This window comes from Gobio gobio (assembly GCF_949357685.1).
Source record: "Gobio gobio genome assembly, chromosome: 17".
Taxonomy (NCBI): domain Eukaryota; kingdom Metazoa; phylum Chordata; class Actinopteri; order Cypriniformes; family Gobionidae; genus Gobio; species Gobio gobio.
The window spans coordinates 36,840,630-36,852,661 of record NC_137110.1 but is presented as its reverse complement, the minus strand read 5'-3'; the positions used below and the strand labels follow the sequence as shown (position 1 = coordinate 36,852,661).

Here is a 12,032-nt window from a genome sequence, read left to right as displayed (position 1 = left end):
ACATTAGTGTAAATGATTATTTGATTAGAGCTTTTATGTATTGTTTATCTACAGGCATGCTAAACATGGTTCTGTGTGTGATTTGGCTAACTTACTAGTAAAGCCAGTGTTTAGTGTTCGTTTTGGGTTAATAGTTCTTGCGACAGATATTTGGCTATAATCGTTCAAAAATACAAAAGTTAAAGTGCCATTCAGTAGCGATCATTATAGATCCGCAGTCTTTACTCTTGAGGACTGAACAGGTTCTGCTTGATCATCTTCACTCAAATGTTCTGGGTCTGATTCGGGCTCAGATGGTTTTATTGACGCCGTTGTTAAAGCACAGCCTCCAGGTAAGGGGCGTGACGTTTCCGACAACCGTGCACTGCGGTTAGCGAATCAGAACACACTAGGCCAGCTAACCAATCAGAGCCCACTGCGTATTTTTGAGGGACTGGCTTCATACAACCCGGAAAGCATCAGACCGTTTTACAAGGAGGGACAGAGCAGTGTAGAATAAAGGTCAAATATATGAAAAATAAGGCAATTTTTTTTAAAACGAAGCATGAACACATGTTACAGTGCACCCCACAAACACAGTCAAGCCTTCAGAAGAATGTGTTTTACCACCCCTTTAAGGGTTAGTTGCATGTAATTATGCATCATTTATAGTTATTACTATAATAATTACATGTAACATATGTAACAATGACACTGTAAAATAAAGTGTTACCCACTTTATTTTAAGATGCCCTTGTTACAGTGTAATTATACATTTAAGTACTGAGTAATATTAATTAACTACAAGTACTTACTATAGGATTAGTTGCATGCAATTATTGCATACTTTATAGTTGTTATTATTATAATAGTAACTACATGTTGAAAGACACAGTAAAATAAAGTGTTACCAACATTTCCAAAGATTTCTACAAATTCCTTCACAATGACTCTGTATTATACTAACAATATTATGATAATCCATTGTTATTATTATTTTTTTTTTGTGAGGCTAGATTGAATTTGTAAATTAACCATGAGTGGCCAGGCACGACGTAAGTGTTTTTTTGCTAGTTTTGGTCCGACGCAGTTATCAATTTCACGTCCAGCACCACATTGTTTAAATAGCAAATGCATTTGCACCCATTTGTGCTCCCATGGGCGTGCTGGTCTGAAAACAAGATGTGTTCATCAGATGCATTGTTGACGCGTTGCTATTTTGAGGCAACTGAAATAGACTGCAACATTGACAAACTAAAATCTGGTCTAAAGTCAATGGCGCAGTATATATAGCTCTATATTCAAGCTAAACATGAGGGCATGAATCATTAATGTTTAAAAACTCTGCTCTCTTCTTTGTTTTTTATATTGCCTGTGCATAAATTCGATAGCTTCGGTGGCAGATCATACTATAAATAAAAGCGTTATCGCTCAATTTAATGTTCTCTGTGTTCCCTTCCTCACGACATTGTGTTGTGTAACATCTTTTTATCGTTCTTTTGTCCACTCGGGTCAGTCAAGGACCATGATCTGTTTGCACTGGAATCCGATATTGGCCACAAAATGGGATCTGAGCAATAAATCAGAATTGAGCACTAAGGCTTGCAATGTGAACATAGCCTTAGATGTGTTAAAATACACTAGATCTGAACACATTTACATCAGATTTTAAATCAGGTAACCAAACCCCTGTCAGAGAATGGTGAAAATATTTTAAACTTCAGTAATTTTTGAGTTTTTCATAGTTTAGTTTCAATGGATTTGCAGTGAACAGGCCTCTAAAGCTTTCTTACCCACTCTTCCTCATGCCAATCAATGTGGAGGGATGAACGACTGTTACTGCCGCTCCATTTGGCCAGCAGTGTGTCCTGATCATTCCTCAGCACCACCTGCTCTGAGTCAGCAGAGGGTGAGTTTTTAGAGGCTATGTACTCAGGTCTAGCCGCGTTCAGGGCCTGCACTGCAGACGCCAGCAGTTTACAGTCACACACCATCACCAGCTGGCGTGTCTGAAAGTGAGAGAGAAAAAGGGGTTATAGTATCAGCCTCAGACCATACCAAAAAAATGTGGTGATTTGTAACTTCAAATGGATCTAAAAGTAGCATTGAATGGGCAGGAGCTCTATTTAATCTAACACACACCTTATCCGCTAAGATGGCGAGGGTTCTCTCCATGCCGTTAGCAGAGCGTTCTTTAGCGGCGCGAGATAGGCGCTCAGCATAGTAGCTGACCTGAGTCTTGAGCGTGTTGATATGGGAAATTATCTCTTTGGCACGGACAATATCCTGAGGGATGTAGACGATGGACTGGGAGCTGGACAGAGCACTGCTGCTGGACCAGAGAGAGCTTGATTACTTACACACCATGCAAGCAATAAACACACATATACCACTACATTAGTGCACAACAACAGACAGATAATGATTGTGCATTTCATTCAAACAGTGATGCTCCAGAGACTTTGAAAAGCACCAAACACTTCAGGTCCTCAATCTTGATTTTTCAGAGCAAAGAGGAGAATAGTGCCATCAGTCCTTTGAATGGCTGAACTGTTTCACTAAGTGCTTCTGTGCATTAAAAGGTACAGCAACAGTAGAGTGTGTTTGTACATCTTTAATGATCGGACAGCATAATTTTGAGAAAAAATATATGGTTGGGTGAATCTCCCAAATCAGTAAAGAAATGGGATATACACTATATTGCCAAATGTCTTGCGACACCTGCCTTTACATGCACATGAACTTTAATGACATCCCTTTCTTAATCTGTAGGGTTTAATATAGAGTTGGCCCACCGTATAACAATAAAAGCTGTAACAGCTTCAACTCTTCTGGGAAGGCTTTCCACAAGGTTTAGGAGTGTGTTTATGGGAATTTTTGACCATTCTTCTAGAAGCGCATTTGTGAGGTCAGGCACTGATGTTGGACGAGAAGCCCTGGCTCGCAGTCTCTGCTCTAATTCATCCCAAAGGTGTTCTATCGGGTTGAGGTCAGGACTCTGTGCAGGCCAGTCAAGTTCCTCCACATCACACTTGCTCATCCATGTTTTTATGGACCTTCCACTGATGCGCAGTCATGTTAGAACAAGAAGGGGCCATCCCCAAACTGTTCCCACAAAGTTGGGAGCATGAAATTGTCCAAAAATGTATTGGTATGCTGAAGCATTAAGAGTTCCTTACACTAGAACTAAGGGTCCAAGCTCCATCCCTGGAAAACAACCCCAAACCATAATACCCCCTCCACCAAACTTTACATTTAGCATAATGCAGTACCGTTCTCCTGGCAACCGCCAAACCCAGACTCATCCATCAGATTGCCAGACGGAGAAGAGTGATACGTCTCTCCAGAGAACACGTCTTCACTACTCTAGAGTCCAGTGGCGGCATGCTTTACACCACTGCATCCGGTGCTTTGCATTGCACTTGCTGATGTAAGGCTTGGATGCAGCTGCTCGGCCATGGAAACCCTTTCCATGAAGCTCTCTACGCACTGTTCTTGAGCTAATCTGAAGGCCACACAGCGTCTGTATCTATTGACTCTGTAGAACGTTTTCTGAATTGCTGTTGCTCCTAATTGCTTCCCCTTTGTTATAATACCACAAACAGTTGACCTTGGAAAATTTAGTAGTGAGGAAATTTCATGAATGGACTTATTGCACAGGTGGCAACCTATCACGGTACCACGCTTGAATTCACTGAGCTCCTGAGAGCGACCCATTCTTTCACAAATGTTTGTAGAAGCAGTCTGCATGCCTAGGTGCTAGATTTTATACACCTGTGGCCATGGAACTGAGTGGAACACCTGAATTCAATGATTTGGAGCGGTGTCCTAATACTTTTGGCAATACAGTGTATTTCACCTCTATTTTAAATGTAATATACTGTATAAGAAATTACATTCTGCATTAAATCTGTTTTTTTGAAGTCCTTTTTTGCACTGTGGTATTGTCACCGCAAAAACTGTTAAAAATAAACTTATTGATTATTGTTGTTTTAATTATTGACACATGGCACTGTGGTACTGAACTTATTTAAGCTGAGAATGAGATTTATTAATTGGAACTTTGGGTGAAAATGCCTTTCATTTTCATGAAAATTGTGTCACAATGAAAAAAAAATCTCAATGACCCTAAAAATAGGATTAAATGTCTTTATGCAAAATAAATGTTCTTTTTGTTTTGGGGATGAAATACTGGGGCCTGGACATTTATATGTGAAATTAAATGTGAAAAGTTATTGCAGTAAATCAGCCTAAAAAATAACAACAGACCTCAGATTCTGAATGACAAGGAAAGATCAAACAGGAAGCACATATGTGTGTGCTCAAAAAAAGACAATTATATAAACTTTATTCCAACACACACACACACACACACACACACACACACACACACACACACACACACACACACACACACACACACACACACACACACACACACACACACACACACACACACACACACACACACACACACACACACACACACACACACACACACACACACACACACACACACACACACACACACACACACACACACACACACACACACACACACACACACTGCTATTACTCTTTTGTAACAACCACAGAGAAGGGATGATGGAATCACAGAATAATGAATATCATTCTGTTCCAAAACAGAGTGAGGCAGACTAGGCTGTCTAGACATCATAGGCGCTCACCTGGCACGAAGGCTGTTCAGAAACATAGGCATCTAATTACGTTGCACCCAAATTTTAAGGCAGCATTGAAGGCAATCCCACAGTGCATTAAATGAGTCTATAATGCTGCAGCTCACTAGGTTTTGGATCAGAGATGTCATGCATAAAATGCTAACAAACCACAAAAAAACAAATAAAAATAAGTTCAAACAAACTCACCATTCCTCTTCATAAATGCTGATTAGAAAGCAAAAAATGCAATTAAAACATATGAAAAATAAACTAAGAGCGTATCTTAAAGGAAAACTGCTACTGACGTAACATTAGCAAACCAACACATAACCAAAAGCAGCCCAGAGAAGGTGATAAACACCAATGAGAGCAATGATTTTGAAAATATAATATACATTCTACATTATTAAAGGCAAAATACAATTATAAATACAATTGTTTGTGCGGCATGAAATGATAAAGCAAGCAAAACTCTAATGTGATTTTAAAGGGCTACTATTATGTTCATTAACAGGTTTGTGATTTTGTTCAGGGGATCTACTAGAAAGGTTTACATGATTTAATGTACAAAAACTATTTTGTTTTCTAATCTACATTGTTGCAGCACCTGTTTTCAACCTCTGTCTGAGTACTCTGTTTTAGTTTCGTTTTCTTTAAAATCAGCCTTCCAAAGACCTCAGTCTGCACTGAATGGCCCCATTAGTATTTACAGGCACTGTAAATATTACTGTAACTATGCTATGTTGTCAGTTTTGCTGTATCAGTTGAATTCCAAGTCTTATAATGACAGTAAAGAAGAACAAGCTGATCGACCCAAATCACCTTTGCAAGTGTGCAGGACACAGTAGTAACTTCTTATTTTACAATTTTTGTGGTGAGAACACAACAAAAGGTTGTGGATGTACTGCTGTCTTGCCTTTGTATTGGCCTTCCTGAACTAATAACTATCTTTGTTTGAGGGCATTATGGCCATGGTGAAGTAGCCACATTACAGAAATAACGTCAGGACTATAATGAGACTATAAATGAGACGCTCAAGGCAGGTGTTTTCTGTAGGAGAGATGAACTCCCTTTGACATTGACTTCATGATTTGTAACTTTGCAGATTGTTTACATGTACAAACAGCCATTACAAACTAATGGAAAGGTCAAAAAAAGCATAATGTGTCCCCATAACATGCTCCCTCAGTACACTCTCAGAAAAAAAGGTACAGTAGGTACAATTTTGTTCCTTGGGGAAAATATTTGGTCACCGTTATGGTGATCAGTGTTTCTTTTAGTTGGGCAGTTTGACTCTTGGCTTTTTATGTGAGTTTGTGCTTGTTGTTACAGTGTTAAGAAAACATAATCTGTTCAAATCAAAAATTGTCATGAAGAAAAATGTTTGACTAAACTCATCACTGACTAAAAATATGAATAAATACTATTCACCAACAATACTTTCTTGCCACAGATCAGACATTCAGAATTTTAAAAACATTCTAGGGGGAAAATAGTTTAGACGCACACAGATATCAAGAATCAGCATATGAATCTCAACAATGTGACACACTTAATGCTGCAATGCATGCTGGGATCTAGGCTTGCTACGATAGTCGGTGTTGCCGGTGTTACCGGTGTTCAGACTCAACACCGCTTACATCACTTGCCCACCGTGGCACCGCCCCAGCGCAGGGCCGGATTAACCATTAGGGCTACTGGTCACTTGCCCAGGGGCACAGGACATCTAAGGGGCCCTGGGCACTGTCAAATATTATGTTAGATCACGTTATAAACGCAATCCTTACTTTCCTAATTATATTTTTGCAACCCGTTCGATCAACATATGTTAAATCACGTAAAAAACAGTGTCTGTAGCTTCTTGCGCTGCTGTGCACTAAGCGAGGACGAGCTATCAAGTCGAATCACGTCACTTGACGCTCTGATATCAGTGTTGCCAGATTGGGCGGTTTTGAATTTGATTGTGCGGTCTAATTGGGTCTAAATTGTATAGTCTAATTGGTTAATAACAAACTCAAGTGTGCATCATGACACACACCGGCCCAGCGTTCAGCGTAGAGTCAGCTGGCGTTGGTGTTGACGTCGCTGACGAGCACGCACTTTCAGCCAATCAGCGATCAGCAGGGAGTCGCAACTCGCGCTCATTCATGACAGGTTTTCAGCGCGAAATTGTAGCTGGATATCAAATGATCGCTATGCCAAAGTGGCACAAATATACAGTAAGTTATCTACAGTAATGAGTGGGAGAGGGATCCAACGCTCAAAACGTGGATTACACCTGTGACTCAAAGACTCTTTATACATGTAACTAACTCCAAGAGGTTGAATGACTTGAATTGAAATCGAATAGGCTAGTATATGACTCCTGAGCATCATCGTGTGCACACTGGCCTGATCAGGACATCTGCACCTTTTAAAGCGTCTAGACTGCGCTCTACTCGTCCCAACAGCTGCTGAAAGAGGTTTGAATCAACGATTAACGTTAATCCATTTTGACTGTGTTAAGTTCTGCGTTATGTTCTAAAAATATGTACTTCACGAAAGACATAACGTTACTAGTTCTATCTGAAGTTAAAGCACAGCACAAAAGTAAACGCATTCTTGTTGTTAATTTTTTGTTGTAGGACTATTGTACAGCATCAGTGAATGACACATTTTGGCTGTGGTGTGTGCAGTAATGTGTGCGTAATGCCTGCTAATTACATTGTTTATTCAGATTATATTGGGCACTTTTTGCACTTAAATTAGTTTATTCTTACTGTTGACATTTGAAAATGATGCATGTGTTTTTCCATGTCATGCATGACTGTTTTTGAATGCCCTGTTTTGATCCATTTAACGGAGAATTTTTTTTTATTTTTTATTTTAATTTTTACATCATTCTTTTGTTTTAAGGAGATAAAATGGTGCTAATCAGCCTTGATTGACATGGCAATAAAATTATATCACATTATTTTGGCAGTTCAAATTTTGGGTGTTTTTTTCTTGAATTTTAGTGAGCTTTTGGGCTTGGAATCGTCGACCCAATCAGTCAACACTGTCTGAAATTTAAGCAGGAGCGCTAAAAGAAAATGTAAAAGAGAAAAGGAATTGAAATTAGTCGACATTATGAAACATATTCCAAAAATAGCCACAATTTCACATTGTAGCATTTTGGGAATAAAAAATCTCTGGTTTTAAGTTAAGGCTTCCCTAGCTGTCTGCTTTATTTCACTGTTGCAGTCAAAATATAATTGATTGGCTATATTGAAACATTTAATAATTACTCTGTAGCAGCCACTAAGTTCTTTGAAAGATTCATTGTAAAAAGTTATGTTAAACATTAGTGCATCATTAGTGTTCTGTCTCTTGAATGCACTTTATGCTGAGGCTATTACATACATCTTCACTGAGCATTGCAGAAGCCTGATTTGTTAGTATAGAAGTATAGGCTATATGCTCTTGGTGATGGCGACTTTGCGATTGTTGCTTTGGGGCAGGGGTAGGGGGGCCCTTGAGTCTTGTTGCCCAGGGCACAGGAAATTGTTAATCCGGCCCTGCCCCAGTGTCGTCTTTTTTTTTATCCTAATAAAATAATTTAGTTCAGTTAGAGAACAGACAATACAAATTAAAACTGAACGTGTCTGCTTAATACAGCATGACCCGACCGTGAGTCTCGGCAGGAGTCATTCATCAGATTTCATTCATCATAGAGTGAGGAGCTGGCTGAGATGACCACGGAAGATTTGGTTTGAAAGCGAAACGTAAAAGCGCCTATTTAAGGGAGTTTGTCTTTTTTGTTGTTGTTGTGTTTTTCATATAAAATAATAGGCTAATGAACCCACAATTCAAGCAACCCGCCACCGAATTGGCGCTAATTCAAAACCGAAAGTAAAATGTGCACGGCCGCACAGAGCGCGCATTGTTTCCTTTGAGTCCGACACTCTGAGATGACGCAATTTTTGCCGCGCGCACCCTCACGCTCGTTCGTTCGGACCATGGTGCGGACGCGTCGAGTATAAACAAGGGTTCACGGACGAATTGCCATTCATTCATGGCGTGCGTCTCACACATAGACCGATCAATGCCTGATCAGTGCCCTGACTACTGGGGAACTGTTGAGACGCACCCATGGCCTCACAGAACGCGCATTTACGGACGAACTTCATTCATGGCCTCACAGAGCGCGCATTTATGGATGAACTTCATTTATGGCCTCACAGAACGCGCATTTACGGATGAACTTCATTCATGGCCTCACAGAGCGCGCATTTACGGATGAACTTCATTCATGGCCTCACAGAGCACGCATTTACGGATGAACTTCATTCATGGCCTCACAGAGCGTGCATTTACAGACGAGCTGTCATTCACGGTGTGTGCGCGCACTGGTGCGTTTTCAGTTGCGTTCGTGTATGTTACTTTCGGTTAGATAGAATTAGTGATTTACAAGCCCCCGCCGGTGATACCGGAATTACCGGTGTTGTCACACGTCGATTAACCGGTGGGAAAATTTCCTCACCGTCACATCCCTACTGGGAGCCATTTGTTTTATACTATGGTGGCTTAGTAGGGTTGGAGCTAAACTCTGCAGGACATCAGCTCTCTAGGACCGAACTTGCCTACCCCTGACTAAGAGGTACAAAAATGTACTCTTATGGGTACCACCCCAGTGACGGCCACTTGTACCTTAAAAGGTCCCATGGCATGAAATTTTCATTTTATGAGGTATTTCAACATTAATATGAGTTCCCCTAGCCTGAATATTGTCCCCAAGTGGATAGAAATGTTGATCGGTGTAAACCCGAGTTCTGGCTGCCTCTCTCTGCCTTTGAGAAAATGACAGGCCAGACGAGCCAATCCTGAAGTCTCCTGGTTTGACGTCCAAGCAGGAACGGTTACCTCCCTTTCCTCCACCCAGAGAATCTGGCACGCCCATGCAAACGCTCGAGAGATCATTGCTTGTGAACAAGTGAATGCTGGCAGTTTCTCAGTGTTTGGATGTACAAATGAAAACAGAAGTCTTTTTTCAGTTCCTTCTGATCTGTGATCAGTGATTTCTTATGTGTAGCTAATTATGTATTATTCATGCACACACTGCGGCTTCTCTCTCACCCGACAGAACGGTGTTTTCGTGTTTTCTATCTTGTGAGTCAGTGTTTTTGTACGTCCTCGTCGCGTCTATCTGTTCTTAAATGTGCATACAGTCGGGAGTTTCTGCTCAACATCGGCAGAGCCACATCTTTAGAGATAAACCTCACGCACGACGAAGCTCGGCCTTCAACATCCCCGACCCCCAGTACTGCATCTGGCCCACAGCGGAGGCACCAAACGCGGCGTGAGATTAAGCAGAAGGGGGGTAAGCGTGAGGGTATCCGGCTAGGCTAGCCAGCTTTCCCCACAATAAACTGGATTACATTCTATTACTGCTGTTGTGTCTTTGTTTGCACTGTGTAAGTTACTCAATGCGCGTCACTGACGCTTTTCATATGATTGGAACATATCTAGAAATAATGCTTTAATCAAACTTACTAACTCGTTCATCTCGCTGTAATGGTACATTGCATGTGTTACAAAGTTGGTAATAATGATGAAGACGGACTCGGCGTGACTGGGACTTTGTGTTTATTCAGAACTCTCAGATACAAACACAATAAACTTGCGCTGACAGACAGCGCTCTCACAACTCAGTAGTTACTATAAATAACTTTGTTAGCAATCGCTCCGTCTCCGTGATGTCCGGTTCGCGAACGAATCATTCTTTTGAATCGGTTCTTTTTAGTGAACCGAACCAGTTCACCAAATCGGACTGAATCGTTCTAAACGGTTCGCGTCTCGAGTCAGCGCTGATCCATAATTTACTAAAGTTACTAACTTTCTGACATGAGTGACAGCCCCTCCGACTAGAAATAAACTAATAACCTGAAGTATATTCTAGTAACTACAACAGTTCACCCTGAACTGAGACATGCTGAGAGAACTGATGAGAAGTGAACTCAGGTCCATCCGTCTCTCTGGCAGCAGCTCGTGCGTCGTAGACCTCGTTAAACCACGCCCCCTCCGCTCATTTCAAATACAAAGATGTCAGCCAATCACAACAGTGGGCGTTTTTACTGAAGTCTCACAGCAGACACGCCTCTTGAAACAGGGCAGTCAGCCACAGGGCAAACAGCAGTATAGACAAAATGCCTTTTATTTCTAAATTATGACATTTTATGATGTAAAAATCATACTAACAATATAAGTACACCTCAGGAAACACTATAAAATAATAGAAAAATGCCATGCCATGGGACCTTTAAAAGGTACAATTTTGTACTTTTTTTTGAGAGTTTAAGATGTTTTTGAATAGTCTTATTCTTAATGAGTGAATCATCACACATTTATTTTTCTTTACACATATTACAGCATAAAGGAAATCGATAAAATCTAGTTAGGTGAAACTACCAGACAGCTGATTAACAAAAAGATATACATATATCTAAACTGCTGTCTGTGCCTTAGGTCATTACCACAAACTAAATGCATGATAGCTCTTCCTTTACATTCAACACATGCACGTACATGCGAACATATATGTACAGAACACTGAATTTGCATCTTTTCAAAAACAGGCAGTGTCAAACTTAACTTACACTTTCTTTGCTTCCTCAAATTTCTGTAGGAGTTTCCGCAAACCACCGTTTTTGAAGCCCTGGCAGTGAGCTGCAGGGGCCCCAATCGTGACCAAATCATAGGTGTGATCTAGAAACACATACACACATCCACTTCATATTACACTTTATATAAACATTCATGTTACAGTGTTACATTAGTTACATAATACTAAGAAATACAGATGGACAACAGATTCTTTATACATTATATAATTATATAAATTATATAAAGGTATAAAGTTGCACTCTGAGATATTTGGAATGACAAGAAATAAAGTCGCATTGTGAGATATAAAGTTGCATGTGACATAAGAAGTCGTAAATATGAGAAATTGAGCGCCAGCGTCAGTTCTGGCAGGCCAAGTAGTCAAGACGCTGCTAACTCTATTGGTAACAACACTGTCTCATCAGCTGATTTGCATCAGCTGTTTCAACTCCCCTCGCTACTAATGGCTACGCTAAAAGCAGGGCGCCTATTTAAAGCAGATCCAGTTCGCTCTTACTACTAGCTGCTCGCTGCTTTGCAACCCGCCACCTCCCCACCTCCTCCTGTCGTGTATAACGTGGCATTTGTTTATGTCATCGTTGCTGCTCTGTTCATAGGGGGAATAGTTAAGCTCTCCCAGTCCTAAACTGTGTGAGCGTTCCCTAATGCTGCTGCTGTCCTCTGAATCTCTGCTATTTCATGGTGCTCATGAAAGGTCAGAGGACTCCCTGAACAGAGCCATACCGCCAAAAA

General features: G+C 40.7%; 1 protein-coding gene across 20 annotated transcripts in view; it reads right to left on the bottom strand.

Moving 5' to 3' along the window:
* Window positions 1-12,032, bottom strand: part of inpp4ab (inositol polyphosphate-4-phosphatase type I Ab) — an 82,984-nt gene that overhangs the window by 18,354 nt on the left and 52,598 nt on the right. For 12 of the 20 annotated variants that reach the window (XM_079841514.1, XM_079841523.1, XM_079841513.1 and 9 more), the window contains 3 exons: window positions 11,273-11,381; window positions 2,122-2,308; window positions 1,773-1,988 (listed from right to left, as the gene is read on the bottom strand). In XM_079841514.1, coding sequence (XP_079697640.1) covers window positions 1,773-1,988; window positions 2,122-2,308; window positions 11,273-11,381 — 512 coding nt within the window. Of the gene's footprint in view, window positions 1-1,772; window positions 1,989-2,121; window positions 2,312-11,272; window positions 11,382-12,032 lie in introns of all 20 variants that reach the window. The other 8 variants (XM_079841512.1, XM_079841517.1, XM_079841509.1 and 5 more) reach the window with 1 other exon arrangement.